Raw genomic sequence first — 27,788 nt, 5'->3', positions numbered from 1 at the left:
CAGTAGCACGGAATGGCGACACCGTGCGTTTCAGCTGAAACGTTCGATGAGTAAAAGGGGAGGTTGTGCGAGGTCACGCCTGCGTTCGCCTGTTTCCGCCACCGGTCGGAGCCCGTTCGGGCGGGTCGGTGGCGCGGCAGCGGTCCGTGCCAGCAGAGCCCGACGCGCGCACAGCGACCTCTTGCGTGCGCCGTTCGCTTGTGAGCCATCGAGTTTACGTCCGGTGACCACGCTGCGGACTCTACCGCTTCTCACACTGCCATCGAATTGTTATCTAAATATCGTTCCTAGGCCTCTCGCCTTTAGTGAACGATATCGCGTTTTATAAATAATCTATACTTCTGAAATCTACAACAGAAAAACATTTACGTATCCAACATAATGTGCAAGCGTACATTAAAGCCGAGCGTTTCAATCGATCGACTGCATTAAAAATAAAAACTATTTATATCATTTCGCTGGCAACTAAGCAGTTTTTGTTGCGCTGCAATATACCTTATAGGCTTAATTTTTATGCATTAATGAAAAGTGGTCGGATATCACTTGTATGTATTGTTTATTAATAAAAGTGTGGTGCCGTCCTGTGCTTAGTTCATTACGTGAATGCTGCGTCAATCCTCGAGAGGTGTTTTTCTTGGAGTATTTTTCTTTGCAAGCTTGAGCGATTAATATTCCTTCAAATTGTTTTTGCTATAATTTTGCTATTTATAAGTGAAAACAAACGCGATCCATGCTTGGAGTTATGACTACCATGGTATGGTTTTCTTTGTCTACATATACGTTTTCTATTACTAGTAGGAAGATAGATTTGAATATTTTGTATTATTACATTTGACGAGTCTCTTAAGTAACAAAAATCATACATAATCTTACACATTACCTCCATAAAACTGGCCTTATTTAAAAGGAATTTGACAGTTCACTTTTCAAAACAATCACGTAGAATTTAGACAGATATCAAAGCATTATCATTTTCAGTCATGTCCTTGAATGATTATAGCTTTCAAAAAGTAAAATTGACTTTGTATCGATAAAATTAACAATCATAGCACGTTATGACATTGGGTAGATAGATATTATTTATATATTTATGTAATGGCAACTAAGTAAAAACTATGTAAAGCATGCAGCCCCTCCCTCTCGCGATCTGAAAGAATGCCGCAGACATCCGCTGATATTATAGTAACATACATAATTTATTTTATTGGTCCAAACTTACATTCTTGGCACGCATCAACATTGCTTTATTTTTTCTTAGAGATCTACATTTTACGAATCTAGCTAAATGTATGTAGTAGAATGTTAGCACGGATAAGATAATGTATAGATATATACAATAAATAAAATTGAAGTATCTGTTTCTAAATTAACAGCTTATAACTACATGCATATAATTACTTACACCAAAAAAATAATTCGAAAATATATTTCTGTCTGTCTGTATGTTTGTTCTTCATTTAAAAGAGCTGTACCGAATTTTAAAGGACTTTCACTAGCTAATATCCTAAGGAGTAACGAGTACTTTTATTTTAGAAATTTTGTTTATTGAAATAAAATAATAAATCAAGTTAAATTCTGCGCAGACAAAGTCGCAGGTAACAGCTAGTATTACATAATGTTAGTAAATTATGTATATGTGGTTATTATGTACAAATACTAGCTATACTCTATAGATAGCTATCAGTTGAAGGACAATCTCAATAAATAATAATAAAACCATCTAATTTAGCAAATTAATCGCGGGACAAAAATTTTTAATTTGGTATATCCAAGGTACCTACACAAATCTAATACAAAAAATAATGGTTTTTACGTACTTATGTACGTTAATACATTATATTATATAGGTACAATACAAAGCAGATGCAAGAGTATTATGTAACAGTAGTTTGCTAAAAGGGATCGCAGCAATTTCAAGTTGCTGAATAAAATTACATGATTATTTCTTGCCGTCAGTAGGCTCTATCTACTATATTGTTGAGATGTATTGTTTATAAAGTGCATCGCCATTATTATCTTACTCGTTCTCAAATTATATAATTATTTATAAATTCACCTAATTAATAACAGTGTAATTTACAATGGAAATTAGGCTTAATTGGCAGAAAAGTTCATGCAAAAATACGGAAATTGTATTTAATAGCACATATTGAACCTTCTCACGGGAAGGGGGCAAAAGGAATTCTGTAAATACGGAAATAAGCAAATTAAGTCTTATAAAACTTGCTGTATTATGATTAATTCAAAATTATTATGGTCAGTGAAATACGGGATAGAAACCGACAAAATTATTAATATAACTGATATGTAAAAATGTTTCTGAAACAAAATTTATTAAATAATCAATGATAACCAAAAGGAATCTTTTTAATTTTGACTTAAGAGGAACATGCCAGCTTCATAGACAACAGATATTAGGTACAATTGGTTCTGCAACAAAAATAATACCAATAAATAAACACTATTGTGTGTGTAACGTGAATTGTGAGCATAAAAATCTGATGAATATTTATTTTATCTGTATCTATGTTACACAAACAACAGAAACTTTTAAATTGACCTTACTTTGAGAGTCGATTTAAAAGGAGAAATTTCGCGAATTCATAATTCATGTAATAAAATCAGGCTACAAAAATGGTATTCATATTTCGTTCTTTATATCTTGGATAAAATTGTTCAATTTCATGAATATTACCGCTGTATTGCTGATTGTTTTTTCTTTTATGATACTGGAATAGCAATCACCATCTAATGCCGAAACGTAGCGGTAGAACTGCTGAATATCAAGGGTTGCCACGACGATAACAGACTAATACTAGATATATATCTTATCTTATTTATAAAATAAACCTTAATGTATTCATATTAGGATCTATGTGTAATCAATCTCATTTTTACATTATGTCGTCTACATACGTCTAGTACGCGATGTCTTCTCTAATTCTATAACAATTACCTTATATTTATACCCTATTAGATAATTTTGTAAATTAATATCTGTAATTTACTTTTCCCCAAAATAGATACTTTTATAAGAAAAATAAAACAATTTGTACTAACATTTTGTTACAATAATTTGTAAAATAAATTGTAATTTAAACCGTCTTATAACTTACAATAATATTTTTAATTTCGGGGACGATAATTATTTACTCTAGACTAGTGTTTTACGCTACGTAAATAATAAATTCATCAAACAATAAATCAGAACAGAGAGGTACTTATGTAACGATAAACTTCACTCCCTTCATAATTTCTGAATCTATTTTCGGAAATGGTAGTATAAAGTACATTAAATAGAACGGAAATTGAATACAATTTCAGGGTAATAACCATGAATACCTATTGTTCTTATTATTCATTATTGCCATAATTTCCTGGCGAAAGTGTTCGTTTTTGTTGTAAACTTATCGACGATAACTGATTGTGGTCAACAAACTAATAGGTGTATCTAAAATTATCACATTATCTTGGATTTCCATATTTTACCGTCACGTAATAAACAATTCAGTTCCAAGAAGTCTCGCGTGATATCTTAAAAACATCTAAACATTAAACCGTCTACAGACATACAGCCTTAATTATGTGAGACTTGGCCTGGTTCTCAGCTTTCAGTCACACTAAGCTTGGTAAATGACTCGCTCATAAAAAATAATATCATAGGTAACTTCCGGAATTGTTCTCACTTTTAAATACCAAGGTGTATTAGGCTCAGAGACTATTGTTGAAAAATAATGTGAGTTCTTGCAATGCCTGAGATAACACTATAGTTCTGAAATAACATTGACTTGGCAATAGATATTAAATAATATATTACAGATAAAATTTCAGGCATTAAATAAACCATACCATAGTATTCATATTTATATTTAAATTATTCGTATACATTAATAACCGTAACTATTACCAACTCCCTCGAAATTGAAGACACTCAAGAGTCACAAGAGTCTACGGACATAAAAGATCCATCTATGCAAAATACGGCTATCGCTCTTCTGGAGTCGGCAACGGCTTACGAGAGAGCCGTGCTGGAATGTGAACCCTCAGAGGCGTCAGAACACGGTGGGTTTCGGTGAGAACGTTGGTGCGGCAGCGGCATGGAGGAACGTGGGCCTCCCGACGTGCCGTTGATCGTGACGCCACCTTGCGGCGGCGGTGGTGGCGGTGGCGCCGCGCTCACCACCTCACGACGCGTCGCTTCTGCCCGCGGCTCCCGCGACGATGCTCCATCAACCTGGCGTTCTTCAGTGCGTGTACGCGACACAGGTTTCCGCGGGTCTCGGAAGAGTGTCGTTCGTCTCGAACCGCCCTGTAATGGCCTCAACGGGTTACCAGCCATCGGCAAGGAGGTAAATTATATATCTCTTTGCCAGATTTATAATGTAAAGACACAGAAGTGTTTGACCAATAAAACAATATGTACCTAAGCCGATTCATTACTTTGTGTAATGTACAAATTTAAAAATTAATGCATTAATTTTTAAGAATGGTAAAATGTGCGTTGTAATATCTTCCAAAAGGGCCTGTAAAGGTCGAACGACCTCAAGATGCGCAATCACTACTCACTGCGGCCATTTAACAAAATTTATGTGATGACTTTTTTCGGGACGAAAACCTGTACAGGAACCTCATAAATATTATAGCATACGCAGTGTGAGCCGGTGAATGATTAATTTAGCTGGAATCTCTTTGACCTTTTACATGTAGGTATCTGCATATTGCTGCCACGTCCAAATACTGGGTATAGGCCGAGACCAACTTACCACTTCATTATTAAATTGTTCCTTCTGTTCACCTGATTAAACTTCAAACTAGAACTGGTAATACTACTAAGCTCACATCAGGTAACTACCTAATTATCTTCATAAATACCTGTACGTATTTTGGCTGTAAATTATCTTATTATTTTTCATTATCATGAATGAATAAAACCAAAATACGAGTTTTCCTTATATATAGATTATAAATGTCTCGATTTATTTCTTACCCTCATATTTAATTATTATATTCCCCTCTGACAATATGAAACAGAATCCAGTCGACTACATATAATACTATACCATATGTAACTAAATATACAGATAAGTATTGCAGAGAATATTCTGTTTCTCATCGTCAGATGGGAATAGAGGTTTATTACCTAAATATACTAAAATTATTATGTTATATTTTTTATTTTCAATTATATTGTGTATAGTTAACATATGTTTAAGCAATTATTGCTATAGGTATATGTACTCGCACATTCTGTAATTTCACATGTTAGAAAATATTTTATTTGTTACAATCAGTAACCTCGCCTTTATTTCATGGGTCATGAAGCACACCATACAGACATGCCTTGCAGTAATACACAAACATCTACAAACGCAGTTGATTTTATACATTTTCAATATAATACGATTTAATTTATAACTAAAAGTTAGTTATATTTCAGAAAAAAATTTATTGAATTATATTTGTTTTTATTTTATTCCATGCTTATTTTGACACCAAAAATTGTAACTTGATATAAATATATAAATTTTATTTTATTCAATCAAATGACTGATATAATAAAAATAAAGCACTCATTTAAATGATATCCGTTTGTAAAATCTATAGGCTAATTTAAAAAAAATGTACTGTAAATAATCTACATGTACAGATACGTACCTACTATTTAGTAACTGTGGGAGACAATAAAATAAAAGTGGTAACATATCATCATCATTACATAGTATACAACAAAGTCATTCTCGCTGTCTGTCCCTATGTATGGTTAAATCTTTAAAAATACGCAACGGATTTTGAAACGGTTTTTTAATAGATAGAGTGCTTCAAGTATATATATATATAGTATATAAGTTGTGCTTCGGTTGAAGGCAATTGTAAGTTCACTAGCTCTTATTTTCCAATTTCACAAGACAGTGAAATTTCAAGATTAGAGCTATGACAAGTTAGTACAGAATAGCAACTCATGAGTGGTATAAAGACATGATAACCTTATCTGCGTAGTGCTGTTCGTGTATAATAGTGACGGATACCGTTTACCACCATTAGGTCGTCAGATTAATTCTCATTACATAAATAAATACAAACTATAATAGTAATATTCTAATCTGCTGACAGTATACTTACAATATGAAAAAAATATATTTAAATTTACAAGTGTAAGAGTCAAGAGTCGAAACCTGTACTATAGAAGTCAAGTACAGGTTTATGTAACTGATATTATAAATTAAATTAAAGTAAATATATGCGAGTACCTGTATTGTCACAAATAAAATATTGGTTTATATATTAAGAAGTCAAATATGTATAATATTACATTAAGATTGTATATTACATTAATGTTTAGTAATTTTGAAGTCTTATAAAGATGATAATAAAGATACTATAAATATTTGGGGTAATAACAAACATTTTATTATTTATGTACAATAAGATACTCGTATTTTAGAAGTCAGCGCAAGTAGACTATCTGTATCACTTAATTTCCAGTTTTATAATACATCGCTGATAAACCGTACCTAATCATTTCGATTTTAGACTGTATATAGATCTGAAGTCAAGTATTCAAATGAATACTATATAGTTATGTGTAAATCACATAACTATAGCTACGGGCTTTGCACCACACGTTTCCATGAGGCACTTATACATACTTACTCTATTACGAATATAAACATAGATGGAAGCATAATATACGTAATAGCTGTAATATTAACCAACTAGGTTTAGTGACTTCCTCAGATACAAGATATCATATTGTGTGTGTACGGTACATTTGCTACATGTACTGTTTAATATAATCCAGATTATAAAATCACTGATGATATGTGTGATAATAAGTAGCATATTCATAGTGTATAGTACTTATTACTATTTTAAATACATTATGTTATACATTGAACGTCATTGTCCTCAGGTACTTTCATTGGGTGCGACGGGGCCCAAGGGGACCACGCAGCCATCTCACCCCTGCACTATTCTCCACCATTCTCCTTACAAGGTAAATAATTAATTAGACTAGACCAATACAACTTCTATTAACAACTAATTTGAAGTTCAGAATGAACAGAATTATTAGAGTTGGTTGCTTTTAGTTAAAATGTTTATTATTGGGCAATCTGGATATAACAGTATAATACCTTACAATATGTTCTATGAATGCAGATCAATATATAAATTAAACATATAAAATAAAACTATTAAATCATATTGCGCAATAAATTATATCAGGCTATTGATAAATAATAGCATATGTAAGACAAAATATATTATGAAATACCTACTCGACACGGCCTACTATTTACACTGATATGAGGATAATCATAAAAAATACATTTACGGATGCATTCCTGCAAGATATTTTCATTGCAATATAATATCGTACCTACATCATTAAGTAAGTAGAATACGTACAATTTGTCGTATCACTAATACTGTCATAAGTCTTACTGCTGTTTGTATTATCTACGAGAGATAAAAAAATTGTGGAGTTGTAGACGTGCTATGAATGTTACCGCTTGGCAACTTGTGAGGGTTATAGTAAACATATTTCTATTTCATATTTCACATTGGTATTGTTATAGTGAATTCATAATTGTCTTAGATAATTTGAGACTTTACATGTCAATAGCATGTACATAAATGAAGATCATTGACATTTATTATTTGAATTTGACGCGCATCCATAGTTATCCAAACATTAGAATAACCTACGTATTTTATTGAGGAACTTTCTAGGTGTAACAGATTTACGAAATAATAATACATTTAAAATTGTTAATTTAATTAATAAAAGTAATAGTATAAAATGATGTTTCCCTTTTCAGGCGAGTTATTACGAAGTTGTCTTAAACATATGTAAGTTTAAGACAACTTCGTAATATAGGTATGTAGGACATTAATTAATATCATATTTATTTCTAAATGGTTTTATAGTTATTTAGTATAATTATTTATAATAAATTAAAAATGTTTTTCAGAGCAACTGAGTAACTTGAGTATATTATTTCACATCAAAAGTAAAAAAAAAATATAACAGAATGTATTATACATTCTTATCTATATCAAATTTAATACATATTATGGACGCCGATCATACATATGTATATATATGACTTATTTCTATGAGTAAATATTTAAAAGAAATATGTAGGGGACATATTAAAATGAAACAACATTTCAACGCAACGACCTCGTTAGTGCTCGACACGCAAAAGTACAAAATACCTACTCTATTAGCCACGGCACAAACGGCATTTACAACTTTGCTACTTGATATCGGACTTGTAACCAACAAAAGTTATGAATAAAATAAATATATCATATTTCAGGCCGCTTGGGATTGGTTGATCTTAATTTTGGTGATCTACACAGCAATATTCACACCCTACGTAGCCGCTTTCCAGCTAAATGAACCAGACTTTGACAAACGCTCGCGCAGCTTTGGAGAAGATCCCATTGTTGTTATTGATATGATTGGTAAACACATTTTTAATACTAACCTACAATTAAAATATATCCTTATTGCGACAGAGTAAGAATATAACATATCACTACGTCTTTTTATCCCCAGTGTGTCATAAAAGATAAATAGGGGGACACAAGCACAATTATACCGGTGTTAGAGCAGGACAGCTTGAAATAAAACCCTTTAACCGAGCCTGCAAGTATAGTACTTCTAGAATTCGTCCTCCAACAAAGAATAAATAAAATAAACTTTCATTCTTTGGATACAATTTGAATTATATCGTCTTTTTACCTGTAAAATACCATAGATATGCAATTGATATTGATATTTAATTTTCAGTGGACGTAACATTCATTGTCGACATACTGATAAACTTCCGTACCACATTTGTGAATACTGCGGATGAGGTGGAGTCCGACCCCGCGAAGATAGCGATGCATTACCTGAGGGGGTGGTTCGTCATCGATCTTGTCGCCGCCATCCCCTTCGATCTTCTGCTGTTCGGAACCGACACCGACGAAGTGAGCTGCTTTTCCCTCCCACCACCCACCAAATTTGATCTCATTTCACATATTACACATAATACAACTTTAGCATTAGACTGTCAAAATAATTGCCTAAAATTTAGAAAACAGCAACCAGTCAATCAATTGTCCGAAAGGAAAATTTGCACGGGTGACTTTTGACCCAAACGGTTCTTATACACTTTTAAATTTGTTAACTATTGATATTTAATATGTGAACCTAAAATATACATAAGTAATAATTATAAGTAAATATAGCTATTATAAGGTTAAGGTAGAAAAACACGATGCAGTCTGTCTGTATAAAGATCGGGAAAAAGAGGTCATAAGTTAATACGTGAAGTAGGTCAAGCTAGGGCTGAACGATAACTATTATTAGCCACAATACTTATGCATATTTGGAATCAAATTCTTTATTTTGCCAAGTTCGGGCTTATATTTGAACGTTGATTTCGGACAAATGAAGCCCTGGTAATTTTAGTCAATCACATGCAGTAGTGGAATGCAGTTGTTGCAACTGTCACTATTGGAAGTTAACACAAATAAATTACATAATTTTTATTCGATCACATTACGGCCAATTCGATGAGCTATTTATTATCTCAAATTATTTCTTAACATATTTTCAAATTAGTGTCTTCATATCATGTTTTGTTTGTAATACACATTAATTTATGTACCTTTTAATTTATGTATTTCGAAGTAATTGTAACATACTATTATCATTAATCATCTAATTATCTGTTATGTTCTCGACTATAAATGTTTCTATTTTTATAATTTTCCTTAAATAATCACGGTTTGGAGAGCCCAAAGGTGGGTGCGTATTGAATTTGTTATACCATTTCTTGTTACAGCAGGGGCTGGAAAGTGATGAGGTATACCATCTTTGTGAACTATTTTTTTGTTGCTGCCACTCAATTTTATTATATTTTAGTTGATATATTTATATCGATTAATTTCCACTAGCCATTTTAAACCCACTATGCGAATGCGTTAATGGAAGATATGGACGCTTCCCATGAGCAAAATGTTATAATCATTTTCAAATCTCACACCGTGCTCAACATTAATGAAGCTCACTTGCTATGTTTCACGAGCTTGCCCGCCGTCAGGATCTCAGTGTCATGGATAGCTTAGTATCTATCGTCTACCATTACCCCGTAGGTAGTCCAGACAACTAACATAGATAAAACATAATGAAATTATAAAAGAGATAACATATTATCACTTCATATTGTAATATCATTTTAGTTTAACTCTGGTAACAAAATAACAGAGTGTTATTATTATATTTAGTTTGAAAAGTCATACCTACTCATAGCTTTAATGGTAGAGTTGCGGTTGTAACGTTATGTGAACGTTAGTGGTAACGATCGCCGCAAGCTGTCAAGGTGACCTCCAGAGGGCCTTCACCTGCGTAATTATATATATTTATTCAAATTATTTAATAATTAGTAAATTGTTATTTTGAATTGAAGAATATATAAATAATTACAAATATTGTATATTCTTGAAGTATTTTTATGACAGAAGGTAGTCTAATCTATTAAAACATACACGGGTCTTGTTAATAGGTATATTTTAGCTATTTTTATGATTAGGGATACCTTTAGATAGGAATTATCGTACTAATAGCATAGATAGATACCTATCGGCGCAACATTTTTATTGGCTTTTCATTACAAAAGTGCAAAATTCACAAAGTGCACAGTGCTTGTCAGCAAATCCTCTCACACTTCCCAGACAGTTACAATTGTACAAATTAATAGGTAAATCGCCTATAGTCACGTCATGATGAGCACAAAGTTAGACATTATTCAGTCCCGTACATTACATACTAAAGGCACCCACCTTATATCTATACATATATATGCATCAAACAGTATCGAGACGGTTTCATTAATATACCAACCAACCTGCTTTAACTTTTTTCATCATTAAATTTAATTTCTATTGCTACTTACAATTTTATATTGACAAATGTTAAATTTTATTTTTTGGTCAGTGTTCGTGACTATGCCCATGTTAAAATTAATTTATAAACGTACCATATTTAAGTACAGAAGGTGAAAAGCCTTTAAAACCATTCAAATTAAGTGCTTGATAATAAAATTTTAAAAAATATTTTGTAACAAGTTGACACAACACCAACGAGTATGTTGTGTACTGTATAATGTAGGTATATACTTATTGCATCACAATCGGGATTAACATGGTCAAAATCTGCGAGCAAATAAAAATAAACCTTTAAATTTTGATGTAAGTATTTAATACATATGAAATATCTTTATCAGACTGTAAATATCAAAAAAATATACATTTGACACTGGCAAAGTCGCTAAGTGATATTGTTATTTTTTTAATAAATTATTTTGTAATATTTTCTTTATTTTTGTTTATTCTTACATCCTACTATCCTAACCCTGGTGCCTGAGTGTGTATCTGACAAAGTATTCCATAAAACTATGACAAACTTTTCAACACTTTAAAAAAAAATGAAAATTATTGTTATTAAAACCAACAGTTGCAAAACTTGTGTATATGTATATAAATATGCAACATTGCACCAACTTTCTCGCCCAATATATACGAGTATAATAGTAAACGTGTCGTGATATTATAATTTGTCATTTATATTTAAACTGATCATAAAATATAATATTGCAATTAAGGTCATGGATTTTGGATCAATTGGATAATACTCCTAATTACAATCAATATATCCAATTTCTTTTATGCAGTAAAGTAATACTGCCAGGGCTGTATTTAGACGCTCTTCATATCTTATTTTGGTTTAATGGTGAAATCATATATATATCATGAACATTCCCCTATTTGTGATGGTATATGTCTCATTACATCTCATTGTAATCTAAGACTGAATCCAATTAATTACTGTATCTCACATAGGTAGTAGTAGGTTCATTGTTCATACAAGAAAGAAATCAAATGCCAATAAGTATGACATTTGACTTTGAAGAATGTACCTATACAATTTAGGTATCGTACTTTATCTTAATTAATGCATAGTGTAATAATGCACTATCCTATATGCGTTACAAGTTGTACTTGGTCATAATATTTTAGTATTATTCATCGGGTAGGAGATTCATTACAATTACATCCAATCTAACACTGTCGCGATATTTTTAATTAAAATTCCATCGGCAACTTCACGCAACATTTTTAGTGTCTGTCAACTTTCCAAACCTATTAAACTATTAATTTTTTTTTTTGCTAATCTACCATCACTTTGTAAATATATTATTATATATGCCTGTTGATTTCATATAGACGATATCTACATACAGGAAAGTTATTTTTTGTATGTAACAGCAAGCTGACGGCCTACCTGATGATAAGTGTCAAAAGTCAGATATACTATAGATATTACATAAGCAACGCCACAGGCATAACAAGTTTACGTGAGATTCATGTGTTGCCATTCCGGAGGACTAAAATACCTTCGTACTGAATTTTTACAAAGCAAGCTGCTTGGCGACTGGTACAGATAATTAATTTATATATTAATAAAATGTGAATGAAATACACATAGTAACAACATTGTACATGGTATCTATTTCTGGTTTCTTTTCACCTATAATTACAGTGGAACTGTTATTACGTGACTGATGTTTCAATTCTCTTCATTTCAATTGCTATAAGAGTATTATTTACAAATATCTAAGAAAAATGAAATATTAAAATTGTTTAATAGTAATTGGAAATTGACAGATAAAGTTGATGTTGCAATATACAGTTAACAGAGTTCTTACCGATAACTCTGTTAACAACTATTTTCATACAAATACTTCTACTGTAAAACTTCCTGCTGTAAAATAAAGACATTCGATCAGAACAGATCAGTGTGACGTAGACGTAGGTGTGACCAACGTGCCATAATAGAATATTTTAAACATCTAGATATTCCAGTTGCCAGTTTGGGTAAGTACCTACATACCTGCTACATAAAATTATTAAATGAATAACACTGATTAATTGTTTAAAAGCAGAATAGTTCAAAAATACATTAGTTTCTTTTATGTACTATACCAAGCTACGTATTTAGAAAATTATATTTATTATTTTCGTACTCTGTAGTTAGGAGCGAAGGATCTTTTTAATTAGTTAATAATTAAAAAGATTAGCAATATCATGCGTGTTTTTGCATTGAAGGTATAGCATAGGTATTGAAGGCTTGCCAATCATACTTTGTAATACAAACTTATCCTGCTTTATTTTTGATAAATATAGTATAATTTACAATATAAGAATTTTGATATTAGAATACTACCTAGAATTTTTTAGAGCAACTGGATCTAATAAGGATTTTTAAAGTGTGAAATTTCAAAATACTAACCGATTCATTTTTATAATTTCATTTTATTTTCTTTTAATATTTGTTAATATACAACAAAAATTATTAAACTAATATTAGTATAATTATAAATTTTATGCAAATATATAGATATCGACCCGTTTATAACAGCTGCTGCCGTTATATTTTAACGAATTTTGATTGAAACGACTGAAAATAACGACCCTGTCAACAATATGAATAACCTAATAATATTGGAATAAAAGTGTTTTGTTTTTTTAAATGATTGCTAAATGTTCCCAGGACTGAGTAACTGACTCATCATGAGATGAATCAAAAGTGCATTATTTATAATTATCTTTACTCAGGATTTAGGTATAAGGAAATAGGGAAATGTTTGACACATTAAATTTAGAAATTTAAATATGTTCGATTAGCTTTTGATGCAATTTTAATTAATTAAAATTGGTACATCAGTCATTAATACATATATATATAGGTTAGTGTGTTATATAGTACATTAAAATTTACATTATCATTTAATATATAGATATAAATAAGCATAATATTTAGCCTGGAATATAGGTATATACATTTTTTATTTACTAGGCAACATAATAACACAATGTCACTTCTTCGGTCCTATAAATCAGAAGGTAACTGTGTGTGTAGCATTGTAGAATAACAGTGCTAACTTTAACTTTTCTACGATTTCTACCTAATTAACTAAGCAACTACCTTCTCTTTTCTTACATTCAGAAAAATAATTGAAGAAAAGTTTGCGTGTATAAATTCATACTGACAAACATGAATAATACCACAGATACAGAGAATACAATATAATTACTATCGTAGGTATATCCTTACTCTCAGCTATTCATTTGTATTGTAGAAGAAGCCATGAATGTAGATAATTATAATTTTATATTATATAATTTTAGGTACCTCTATTTAGTCATGTAATTGTTATATAGATTCGTTATAGCACAATATATCTATACTATTGACGATACAGCAAATTAGCAGTTGTTTAATCATTACATTATTGATTTTACAATGTGCACCGAATGTGCTAATTTACTGCACTCATTTTTACGTGAAACATCATAAAATATGTCAAAATAAATTAACAAGAACACAAATATTTGGTAGGAGCGTACGATTTTAGGATTTATTATATACAGTTATATGCACCGCATTCCGTACGAACCAGCTAATTTTATAGTTTTGAAACAATTAATCGCTTGTAATTCTGCAAAATATATCTAAGTTTGGTTGAGCTCGAAATCATATATTCATAGGCAAGTTTTGCTTGGTTAGCGTGAATACCGCTGCGAGGCCTCGTTGACGCTATTTAGTATAAGCGAACGTTTCGTAAAGCGCTTGAGTTGCGGCTAACTTATGTTGCTGTAGCAATGGCGGTGAGGGGCTCTGAGCTGTCATTGTGGTGGTTGCAGACGACGACTCTCATCGGTCTCCTGAAGACGGCGCGATTGCTGCGACTTGTGCGTGTCGCGCGCAAAATTGACAGATACTCCGAATATGGCACTGCCGTCCTTCTTCTCCTTATGTCCACATTTGTGCTTATTGCGCATTGGCTGGCATGTTTGTGGTGAGATATATTCCCATTTTATGTTTATGTATATTATTAAAGGAATTATGTTTAATTAAATTTAATTTGTATAGGTATGCTATCGGTAGCTGGGAGCGACCTCAGCTGCACGCACCTATTGGATGGCTAGACGCGCTTGCCAATGATGTGCAAGCATCATACGATAACTCCACTGGCCCATCAATGAGGTTAATATTCTAAGCATTTTATTAAAGGTCTTCCTAAGCATTATATACTTAAATAAATATCTTCGAAAAGATATTTATAGGTTTAATTTTATTTTCCAGGTCCCGTTACATTACAGCTCTCTACTTCACCTGCACGTCTTTAACAAGCGTTGGCTTCGGTAATGTAGCCCCAAACACTGATATGGAAAAGGGGTTTACGATATTTGTAATGTTAGTTGGATGTAAGTGCGAATATCTTAAAACGTACATATACTTAGTAAATTTTATGAAAGTTGGATTTTTCTAGTGAAATTAACCTTATGCTTTTAACCCACAGCACTGATGTATGCCAGTATCTTCGGCAACGTATCAGCTATTATACAACGACTTTATTCTGGAACTGCTCGATATCATACACAAATACTCAGAGTTCGTGAATTTATTCGATTTCATCAGGTAAATAGTTCATCACGTTTAATTTATTATTATTATTATATTATCAATATATTTTCTTAACACATAGAATAAATCTTTATGGTATTTTACATACTGGTAGTTATGAATCTCTAAGTGTTTGCTCTCAGTACTTATCTTAACACCTTTTACTTAATCAGTGAATCATACATTTTTATATTAAATAACAAATAGAAGTATCCCATACCTATTTCCAAAGTATTATTGGCTACAAAATTAACAAATGTGAATACGAAAATGTAATAACTATAATCACACCATATGCCAGATATAGTAGAATACTATATTGAATGCGACTGCATGACTAGGTAGGGTTTGCGTGTGGTGTCGCTGTAAGAATAGCACCACCCCCTCTCTTCCCATGGGTGTCGTAAAAGGCGACTAAGGGATTCATCGACCAGTGGACGGGCAGCAGCGTTCTACTGAGTAACTACCATCATACATACTGTGATCGCCAACCCGCATGCCAAGCGTGGCGATTATGGCAATATCCCCCCAAATGGATTTACACCCAAGGCCCCGGCCTCCAGTCCCCGGCGGCCCCGCTAGTCTTGACCATGGTAGCGGTCATGGAAACGGCGGGGCAAGGGGTGCGAAGAATCTCCGGGTAAGACCAGGCTACCACAAACGACGACCACTGGCCCTGGCAACATACAACATTCAAACACTGCGGACCGACGAAAAGTTAACTGAACTGGAGGAAGAGTTGAGCAGATTGCACTGGCATGTCGTGGGATTATCTGAAGTCCGAAGAAAGGGAGAGGACTCGATAGTCCTGAAATCCGGCAATCTGCTTTACTTCCAGTAGGGCGATCAACTGTCCCAAGGCGGTGTCGGGTTCCTCGTCCACAAGTCCCTTGTGAATAATGTTATCAAGGTCGAGAGCGTGTCGACTAGGATAGCGTACCTGATACTCAGAATTACCAAAACGGTATTCATTGAAGGTCATCCAAGTGTACGCTCCAACTTCGACGCACTCCGACGATGAGGTTGAGGCTATGTATGAGGATATCTCCAGAGCCATACATAGTACAAAGACTCATTATAACGTTATCATGGGGGACTTTAACGCAAAATTGGGCAAACGGAGCGGTGATGAGCTGAGAGTGGGGCAATTTGATATCGGTGATCGGAACTTCCGAGGTCAAATGCTGGCCGACTTCATGGAGAAGGAGAACCTCTTTATGATGAACTCCTTCTTCAGGAAGCCGGAACACCGGAAATGGACGTGGATTAGTCCCGATGGTGCCACAAAAAACGAGATAGATTTCATCTTGTCAACGAGAAGACAGATTTTTAATGATGTCTCTGTGATCAAGGCCGTCAAAATTGGAAGTGATCACCGGATTGTAAGAGGTGTTTTTAAGAAGGGAGGGCACAGCAAGATGTGTTTCGATACATCTTGCTCGACTTGGGGCGGCCCGAACTGGCGTAGTACCTCCACCAAGCGGAAAACCACAGCCAAACAGTGCTGTACTTGCACTACACAACAGCACTGTGTTCCTGTGGTGAGTAAGGTGACCAGAGCCCCATGGGGATGGGTTGTGCTGGTATTGGTGGACATGTGTGTCCAACAGTGCCTCGGGATTGCATAGGCGCGACGTGGTGGCGTGGCGTTCAGGGAGACCCGGTGAAACGGCTAACCGCTGGCCGCCCGCAGGTTGTTGGGTTCCCGAACCCAGGGATTACATAATCTCCGCCCTGGGAGGCTGAACCGCCGCCTGTGCATAATCCCTGGTGTAGTAGTCGTGCCGGAGGAGGAGACCGGAGTGGACCCGGCTGCTACACCAGTGAGGGGACCGGGGGCCCTTCCGGCCGCCGTGCCACCAAGTCGCCCAACCTGTGCAATGCTGGGGTGCGTTGATGCACCTTTTGCCCTTTCTGATACCGGCGCAACCATTCCCCTTTAACCTTAAAAAAAAAATACTGCCTAACTACCATGACCAGAAGCAAAAAAAGGAAATTTAGTACTTCAGCACCCCAATCCACATTAGATATGGATTTCTGTAATATCAGGGGACTTCACGGAAACATCAATGCGGTCCACCATCACCTTGAGACCGCCAAGCCGACCCTTTTATTCCTTACGGAGACGCAGATATCCTCTCCGGCTGACACTTCGTACCTGCTGTACCCTGGATATAAACTCGAGCACAAATTTGTGCGTCATGCCGGGGTTTGTTTGTATGTCCGGGAAGATATCTGCTGTCGCCGCCTTCTTGGTCTAGAAGAAAAAGACCTGTCAATCCTATGGGTTCGCATTGATCAGGGTGACTACACCGGCATCTATGCGTGCCTGTACAGGTCTCATAGCGGTGACGAGGATACGACTCGTCTGTTTGAGCACCTTCAATTGACGTCTGATAAAGTTCTTGAGCAGTATCCCTCCGCAAGTCTAGTGATACTTGGAGACTTCAATGCCCATCACATCGAGTGGCTCCGTTCTCGGCTCACCGACCACGCGGGGAGAACTGCTCACGAGTTTGCTCTGGCCTATGGATTCTCGCAACTGGTTCATTCTCCAACGAGAATACCTGATATCGAGACCCATACGAGCTCCTTACTGGACCTTCTGCTGACTACACGACCGGACGGATATTCAGTGACCGTGGAGGCACCACTTGGTTCTTCAGATCACTGCCTTATCCGATCCCAGGTACTGTGCACAAAACCTGCCATATCCCGACCTCCTTGTCAACGTCGTATGTGGCATTATAAGTCTGCAGATTGGGACAGATTGCGAGAATTTTACGCATCGTACCCATGGAAGCAGTACTGCTTTGCATCAGAAGACGTCGATACCTGTACAGCCGCCGTTACTGAAGTCATACTTGCGGGTATGGAATGTTTTATTCCAAATCTGCTTGTTTCTTCAGGGGCGAAAAAGCGACCGTGGTTTAATAGGTCATGCAGAGTAGCCAGACAGGCTAAACAAACTGCTTATCAGGCTTGGACCACGGCTCGTTCCAACAGTGATGTTGACATATCTGATGCAAGGCGGAATTTAAATGCTGCATCCAGGTTTAGTAAGAGAGTAATTGCTAGAGCCAAATTCGACTTCGTCAGTAAAACTGGTGAACGACTAGCACGACATCCTTCTGGAAGTCGTGCCTTTTGGTCGCTTGCCAAAGCTGCCGAAGGTAACTTTAGTCAGTCGTCCTTACCACCACTACGGAAGCCGGATGATAACTTGGCAATCAGTGCAAAAGAGAAGGCCGATTTGTTGTGCGCTCTTTTTGCCTCAAATTCGACTTTGGACGCCGGGGACACCATACCTACTACCATCCCATGGTGTGGTAACTCTATGCCGGAAATATCCGTAACGCAACGGCGTGTCCGGCGAGAGTTACTGTCTCTTGACGTCCACAAGTCGAATGGGCCAGACGGCATACCGGCATTGGTGTTAAAGAAGTGTGCTCCGGAGTTGTGTCCCGTACTCACGCGCCTTTTCGCGCTTTCGTACTCCTCTGGGTAATTTCCGTCTTCATGGAAGACCACCCTTGTGCACCCTGTGCCAAAAAAGGGCGACAGATCAAACCCATCAAACTACAGGCTTATCGCTATCGCATCTCTACTCTCCAAGGTGATGGAGCGTGTAATTAATACACAGCTCCTGGGATACCTAGAGGATCACGATCTATTGAGCGATCGTCAATATGGCTTTCGCCATAATCGCTCAACTGGTGATCTTTTAGTGTATCTCACACACCGTTGGGCTCTTGCCATCGAGAGTAAAGGTGAGGCATTGGCAGTCAGCCTTGACATGGCGAAGGCATTCGATCGGGTTTGGCATCAAGGTCTTCTATCGAAATTGCCCTCGTACGGTATACCAGAGGGATTATGCAAATGGGTCGCTAGTTTTTTGTCTGGCAGATGCATCAAAACCGTAGTCGACGGTAGTTGCTCCGATAGCATGGACATTAACGCTGGCGTCCCGCAAGGCTCCGTTCTCTCCCCGACACTGTTTTTGCTGCATATCAATGATTTGTTAACTACAGTTAACATTCATTGTTATGCGGATGACAGTACTGGGGACGCATTTTACACGGGCCGTGCTAATATCCCTCTTTCCGTTGTGGAGGCAAACCGCGAACAGCTTGTGTCTGAAATCGATAGTACTCTTACCAGAGGCTCCGATTGGGGGCGACTGAACTTAGTTCAATTCAACCCTACCAAGACAAAAGCCTGCGCGTTCACCGCTAAGAAAACCCCTTTTGCTGTGGCTCCGCAATTCCAGAACACGTCCATTACCATCTCTAAGAGTATTGGGATTCTCGGTATTGACATCTCTAGCACAGTTGAGTTCCGTAGTCACCTCGAAGAAAAGGTTAAGCTGGCGTCCAAAAAACTCGGTGTGCTCAATAGAGCGAAGCGGTATTTCACTGCGGACCAGAGACTCCTCTTATATAAGTCTCAAGTTCGGCCGCACATGGAGTACTGCTCTCATCTTTGGGCAGGAGCACCTGGATACCAGCTCGGTCCTTTTGACTCGGTTTAGAGACGTGCTATGAGAATTGTCGATGATCCCAATCTCTCTGACGGTATCGAGCCACTTAGTTTGAGGCGAGACTTCGCTTCGCTTTGTGTGTTCTACCGATTATACAACGGACTGTGTTCCGAGGAATTGTTCGACATGATGCCTACGGCCACCTTTCACCATCGCACCGCTCGCCATCGACAGGGAATTCATTCCCACACGCTGGAACCTAAGTGGTCTCGGATAGTGCGGTTTCAGAGGAGCTTCCTCCCGCGTACACTTAGATTGTGGAATGAACTTCCTGCCGAGGTTTTCTCACGAGATTACAGCATGGGGTTTTTCAAGAAGAGTATATTAAGGTTTTTTAAGGGTCGGCAACGCGCACGTGTCACCCCTGGTGCTTCAGGCGTCCATAGGCTACGGTAACCATTTACCGTATTATTATTTATTTATTTTCAGATGGGCCGTATGCTTGTTTGCCACCACAGAGTATAAAAAAAAAAGAGGCACATTGAATCTGAATCTGAAACTCGAACGATCCCGACTGATGAAATCTACGCTCCGCCCTACACCTATACAGATCCAAAACCCCGAAAGCTTTCAGCGTTTGACGTGGACGATTACAACAACAGGTTCCTGGAAACTGTCCGTGCGGCTGGGTCTAAGCACTTCTCTATATAATATCTATCTCTACCCTCAAACTGATGGATGAAAGGCGAAGTATGGTCCTGCAGTCTCCGACTGACGCTTCCCAGTATCGGCAACTTAGCCGGCAGATCTCTAAGTCCTTGACTCGTGACTTACGGCACTTTAACACAAATTGTGTAAAGGAGGCCATTGAGAGAAACAAGGACTCAAAAGTCTTTAACAGGGATCGGGCTGCCGGACAGAGCCAGCTGACGCGACTTAAGACGGATGACGGCAGGATCGTATCGTCTAAACCCGAACTTTTGAGGGAAATTGAGAACTTCTATGGACAATTATACACGACAACACGGGCACCTGTTAACAACACGGCGAAAGACCCTAGAACCACAGATAACATAATATTACATACAGATACCCCATCCCATACAAGAAAATGGTTCCTTCCTAACTCGGGCTATTCTTCGGGCTATTTTATTTCGCCACCGTAGCCGCTAGATGTCGCTAGATCTGAAGCAGTTCGGATTACTAGTGGGTGCTTAGTAACAAAGCATGAAAATAGATGGCAGTCAATTCAGTCTACATGACATCTGTTTTGCAAAGATATGTATATAATAGATATGTAGGTAACTGTATCGTGTACCTCATTAGGGACGATTCAAGATTCAATGTAAATGTGTAGGTATAATATCGTTAGCCGACACTCTGCAGATATGGCTTATGTGCCAATGTATATACCTATTATGTTATGGTTTATTTTACATTCCATGCCTATTTTTTTGATATGTTGTAACGCGTCTGCGCTATACGTATAGCCTGATTTTGATACGTTTATACTCGTACGTATCAAAATCGGGCTATACGATTTTTTATTTCAATCGTTATATGTATGAGACTGATTTTAGCTACAATTATTTACTGGTATATACCTCATGTATTCTACGATGTACCCCTCTTTTACCTAATGAGAATTCGGCTATATCTTATATATAAATTTTGTATCACAGTGTTAGTTGCCATATTTCTCCCACATTTTGATGAAATTTGATATGTATACTTGCCAGGTCTGAGGTAGGGTTGTTATCTATTTTTTATACGCCTAAGTCATAGGGGTGGCCTACCCCGAAAAAATATTTTTTTGTATTATGGACAATTTTTTATTTATTTATAATGTTACATTGAAAATACATACACGCCTAAATTTTCACCCGTCTTTCACCAACCCCTATTTTTAATAGCGATATTCTTACAAATATTATAAATGCTAAAGTAACTCAGTCTGTCTGTTTGTCTCGCTTTCACGCCAAAACTACTGAACTGATTTAATTGAAATTTGGTAGACAGATAATGTAGGACCCTGAGAAAGGCTACTTTTTAATGCGAAAAAGTATTGAAAGGGGAAATGAAAGGCTATATGAGGATATCGTAATTTTTAAAGTCAGATCTTGTAAGATTAAGTGAACAGGGTCGGTCTAGGTTTTTCATTATTAGAAATGTGTAACGGGGTAACACGTTATTTAGTGCGAAATTGTGTATATTACAATAAAATTTAACGAGAAAATATTATAATGATGTCACTGTGACACTCATTGCCTTTCTACTATATCGTCCGTTAGTCGCGAACTTTCTGGAAACACGAGAGGCGCGCTCCTATTGGTCGGTCGGCGCGGTTACCGCGCGTAGATGAGTAGATGAGGTAGACGAGTCTTACGGCGCCGCAGCGTAAGTACTTACTATACATACGTAGTATACATATGGGTGTTACAAATGTTTTTATTACGAGTAATATTACTCTGTTATCTAAGCAAGTAATGTGTGCTTATTTTGAACTTGATAACATTCTGAATTACTCGTATATCTTTCAATATCTTTAGCGGTATAAACCAGGTTATGTACTACTACTAGTATTGTTAGTGAGGGATAAAGTTGATGAACAAAAATAAAACAATATTCGTATTAAAAATATATTCATCTAATATTTTTGGCATTATTTTTAAGTTTCTTCCAAATACAAGGGGTCTGACATGGGGTGTTATGTACCTACATTAAAAGATACTTTTTGAAATGTATGAAATGTATGTACCTAAATTAAAAGATAATTTTTGACATGTATGAAATGTATGAAAGAAATGTATGTACCTACATTAAAATATAATTTTTGAAATGTATGAGATGTATGAAAGAAATGTATGTACCTACATAAAAAGTTCATTTTTGAAATGTATGAAATGTATGAAAGAAATGTATGTACCTACATTAAAAGATAATTTTTGACATGTATGAAATGTATGTACCTACATTAAAATATAATTTTTGAAATGTATGCACCGTACAATAACAATACACATTAAACATCATACCACAGAGTCATACGCAAGTTAAAAACAAACTGCTATGATATTAATGAGAAAGGAAAATCAACTTTATGGTATTCGAGTTAGGGTCGATTTCTCTCTTTTTTTTAAATATCATTTTAATCTTACCAGTTGCCAGTATTCGAAGACAGCTACGATTCGTACTCGATATTTTAAATTATTATGTAATCGATTTTTCAGTACAAATGTAAATAACCAACGACACTAATAATGTACTACTATATTCCGTTCTTTGAAACGGAACACTGCTATAATACAAAATAATGAAAATTTACTGTTCACAACGACTCATTAAAAGCATCATCGAATAATGCGCTGTAATAAAATCCTGTTATCGATTATTCAAAAAAATCCATAATACATGTATTTATTTTTAATATGACAACACTTCATACATAAGTATTATTGGAAATAGTATTACTTGCTTGTTCGGCTATTTTTAATTTACTTAAAAATTTTTTATATGTTTAATTTACAGTAATAATATATTAAGTGCTTATTATTGGAAAATATAAAAAAGACATTTAATTAGGCCGATACAAATGACGACAATGCCATCTATGAAAGCATGTTGAAAACATTGAGCCCCATATTAGCACTGATTAAAGTGTAATTAAGTACTGGAAAATAACAAAATGAGTAAATATATGAAAATTACTTTTCTAAACGCATTATTTCATTTTAACATGTATATATAACTTTTTAAAAATTGATTAAACATTTTTGACAACACAGTTTTGTTTTTTAAAACGTTTGCAAAACTATGAAGAATTCCATCGATACCAATCACGCCATCTATATGCAACTATAATCTATATGGAACTTTTAACAATAATAATGGCTACTTCCTCATTGAGTGCCACTGCTAGAACCAAATTAACCCGATACTATACCGAAGATATCCCGGACGTCAGCCTATACGAGATTGGTATGGCTCTTAAACAACTTAAAAACAACAAGGCGCCGGGCGATGATAGAGTTACTGCTGAGCTTCTGAGGGCTGGAGGTAGAACTGTTCTACGAATCCTCCAGAAGCTATTCAACTCCGTCATCCTCGAGGACAAAACGCCTCAAGCATTGCAAAGGGGTGTGGTGTGGTTCTGTTTTTCAAGAAGGGAGACAAATCGCTTCTGAAGAATTTCAGACCCGTAACACAGCTGAGCCATGTTTATAAGTTGTTTTCGAGAGTCATCACAAATCGTCCCGCGCGCAGGTTTGACGACTTCCAGCCTCCTGAACAAGCCGGGTTCCGAAAAGGCTTCAGTACCATAGACCACATTCATACGTTGCGGCAGGTAATTCAGAAGACCGAAGAATACAACCTGCCACTTTGCTTGGCGTTTGTGGACTATGAAAAAGCTTTTGATTCGATCGAGACGTGGGCTGTGCTACAGTCTCTCCAGCGGTGCCAAATTTACTATCGATATATCGAAGCGTTGAAATGTTTGTATGAAAACGCCACTATGTCAGTTCGCCTCCATGACAGAATTCGAAGCCTATCCAACTGCAGCGATCTGTCAGACAAGGCGATGTCATATCGCCAAAGCTGTTTACCGCTACGTTGGAAGATGTCTTCAAGCTTCTGGACTGGAGCGGGCTGGGCATCAACATTAACGAGTACATCAATCACCTTCGATTTGCCGACGATATCGTGGTCATGGCTGAGACCCTGGAAGACCTTAGCAAAATGCTCGAAGACCTCAGTAGAGTCTCACAAGGAGTAGGTCTTAAAATGAACATGGACAAGACGAAAATTATGTCAAACGTCCATGTCGTACCTGCTCCCGTAAAAATCGGTGATTCTATACTCGAAATTGTCGATCACTACGTATACTTAGGGCAAACTATCCAGCTAGGTAGATCCAATTTCGAGAATAGAATAGAATAGAATAGAATAGAAAATCATTTATTCAAATAAACTTAATTTAAGCACTTTTGAATAGTCATAACAATTTGTTTTTTATCTACCACTCGTTCGGAAAGCTGTCTCATCACAAGAAGAACGAGCAAGAAACTTGTGTGTTGCTCTTTTAAATAATCCTTGTAAGTTTACATTTACAAGTCGAAACGTGTGAATACAAACTACCAACAAGCACTAATTTTTTGGGTCAAATACAATCAGTCGTAGTGATAAGAGCAGACCAGTAGAGAAAGAGATCAATCGTCGAATCCAACTCGGATGGGCAGCGTTCGGGAAGCTCCGATATATCTTTTCGTCCAAATTTCCGTAGTGTCTCAAGACGAAGGTTTACGACCGATGTGTGTTGCCAGTGATGACTTACGGAACAGAGACGTGGTCGCTAACTATGGGCCCCATCAACAAGCTCAGAGTCACTCAGAGGGCAATGGAGAGGGCTATGATCGGAGTTACTCTGCGTGATCGAATCAGAAATGAGGAGATCCGCAGAAGAACCAGAGTGACCGACATAGCCCGAAGAATTGCGACTCTGAAGTGGCAATGGGCAGGGCACATAGCTCGTAGGACAGATGGCCCTTGGGGCAGTAAAGTCCTCGAGTGGCGACCATGGACCGGAAGACGCAGCGTGGGAAGGCCTCCAGCAAGGTGGACCAACGATCTGGTCAAGATCGCTGGAAGGCATTGGATGCGAGCAGCGCAGGACCGATCGTCGTGGAGATCTTTGGGGGAGGCCTATGTCCAGCAGTGGACGTCTTCCGGGCTGCAATGATGATGATGATGATGGCATGACTAGGTAAAGGTAGACAAGACTGTAAAAAGTATGCGTATAAATCTCAGTCTTCCTACTCCAGCCGCTAATACTTCTTTGTAAGATATGTTCAGGTTGTAGGATTCAGGTAAGCAATGAATTCACAGAACAAAAGTCGTGATATTCCAAAGAATGGCAATGCATGAGTGGTATCACGGGTGTCACATGAAAATGTGATGTCCACTATATAATTCCATTAGTTAATTTGCCATTACAATTATATAAAAAAATCCCATATTTTCGTTTCACAGATAGCTAATCCCTTGCGTCAAAGGCTAGAGGAATATTTTCAACATGCATGGAGTTACACCAATGGAATCGATACGTCTAGTTTACTTAAGGGTTTCCCTGAATGCCTTCAAGCCGACATTTGCCTTCATCTCAACCGCAATTTGCTTGCTAGTTGTTCTGCTTTTGAAGGTGCTAGTCCAGGATGCCTCAGGTATGTTCTAACTCCAATTATCTTATATAAAAATGAAATGACGTTTGTTAGTTTCGCTAAAACACGACAACGGCTGGACCAATTCGGCTAATTTTGATTTTGAAATATTTGTAGAAGGAAGGAAATTGCATGGAAAACTGTACAAACAGTTTTATTTTCTCGTACAAACTGATCACAATATCTGATTTTTTTAAAATAATGAAATTAAATTATCATTATCAATACTAATACATAATTAATATATATAAAGTATCAAATTATTGTAAATATTTATATGTATGTCCAATACAAGGTAATGTAGATAATTTAATAACCCATATACGTGAGGATATAAAACTTATGCGTTTAATTTAAATAGGGCACTATCACTGAGGTTCAAGACCACACACGCTCCTCCTGGTGAAACTTTGGTTCATCGGAGTGATGTTCTCACGTCTTTGTATTTCATTTCTCGGGGATCTATTGAAATACTAAAAGACGATATCGTCATGGCTATTCTAGGTAAGAGATGATTTATATTAAGTATTTAGACAACACAAATAACAGAATAGTGTATACAGATTGAACGTTTTGCTACTTATTACAATATAGAAGAATACTTTTATCTTACTTACTACCTATTTAATTAAACCCATATAATTGTGAAGAAAAACGTGAGAGTAAGATACGTTCAAAACTACTTATTTAAATTGCTTTAGTAAATAAAATGTAATATTTTTTTAATACAATTTAAATAAGTAATATATTACTATATAATACATTTTGTACAATCAGGTAAAGATGACATATTTGGTGAAAATCCGTGCGTGTATCCGACTGTCGGGCGAAGCAACTGCCGCGTGCGGGCGCTCACGTACTGCGACCTGCATCGTGTGCATCGGGACGACCTGCTCGACGTTCTTGACTTCTATCCAGAGTTCCGAGCCTCCTTCGTCAATAACCTGGAGATTACATATAATATGCGTGATGTATGCGTTTATCTAAATTTTATTAACAATATATTGCGGCAAGCCGCCCCAGCCCCAATATTTTTTGTTTTAATTTAAATACGATTCACTCTACTCGTTGATAAAGTATTTTTCTATAGGTGATAAGATATTTAAATTTCATTTTTATGTTTATTTTCATATAAACCTAAAAATTTAATCTTTCTGTTACTGGTTAGAAAATTATTCCCTTTAACCGTTCAGCATTATATATTATATATATAATGCATCGTTTTACTCATTATTATAATTTCACAAGACTTAATTAACTTTTTAAATATTAGATTTATTTAATATGTAATTTTGCTGTTTTATATAGGAGGAATTGAGTGGCATAGAGCCTAGGCGTCGCATGCGTTACGAAAATCCGTCTGAAGCTCGTCTTTTACGTGAAGCGTACGCGCGTACGACGCGCCGTCCACACACTGAAACATTTGCTGAAAAAGTGGTGCGTATAATAAATATTTTCCATTGATGCCCGTATTGGTCGTAGAGAGATGTTATATAGCCTATAGCCATCCATGATTAATGGGCTATCCAACACTTAAAGAATTTGTCAAATAGAATCTCTACAATGC

The 27,788-nt window shown here is 36.1% G+C and overlaps 1 protein-coding gene across 1 annotated transcript in view; it reads left to right on the top strand.

Annotated features, from left to right (window-relative positions):
• Positions 1–236: 236 nt before the first annotated feature.
• The window catches only part of LOC131844199 (potassium voltage-gated channel unc-103-like), a 32,434-nt gene continuing 4,882 nt past the window's right edge, over positions 237–27,788 (top strand). The window contains exons 1-14 of the mRNA XM_059193012.1: positions 237–625; positions 3,928–4,349; positions 6,911–6,994; positions 8,325–8,472; positions 8,801–8,982; positions 9,843–9,863; positions 14,764–14,918; positions 14,993–15,106; positions 15,206–15,327; positions 15,423–15,541; positions 26,034–26,224; positions 26,583–26,725; positions 26,999–27,192; positions 27,530–27,658. Coding sequence (XP_059048995.1) covers positions 4,098–4,349; positions 6,911–6,994; positions 8,325–8,472; positions 8,801–8,982; positions 9,843–9,863; positions 14,764–14,918; positions 14,993–15,106; positions 15,206–15,327; positions 15,423–15,541; positions 26,034–26,224; positions 26,583–26,725; positions 26,999–27,192; positions 27,530–27,658 — 1,854 coding nt within the window. The 5' untranslated portion in view covers positions 237–625; positions 3,928–4,097. The remainder of the gene's footprint in view (positions 626–3,927; positions 4,350–6,910; positions 6,995–8,324; positions 8,473–8,800; positions 8,983–9,842; positions 9,864–14,763; positions 14,919–14,992; positions 15,107–15,205; positions 15,328–15,422; positions 15,542–26,033; positions 26,225–26,582; positions 26,726–26,998; positions 27,193–27,529; positions 27,659–27,788) is intronic.

Source organism: Achroia grisella, unplaced genomic scaffold, assembly GCF_030625045.1.
Source record: "Achroia grisella isolate CSIRO2021 unplaced genomic scaffold, CSIRO_AGI_Agris_v1 utg402, whole genome shotgun sequence".
Lineage (NCBI taxonomy): Eukaryota > Metazoa > Arthropoda > Insecta > Lepidoptera > Pyralidae > Achroia > Achroia grisella.
The sequence above is the reverse complement of the archived record's forward strand: the minus strand, read 5'-3'. Positions and strand labels throughout refer to the sequence as shown.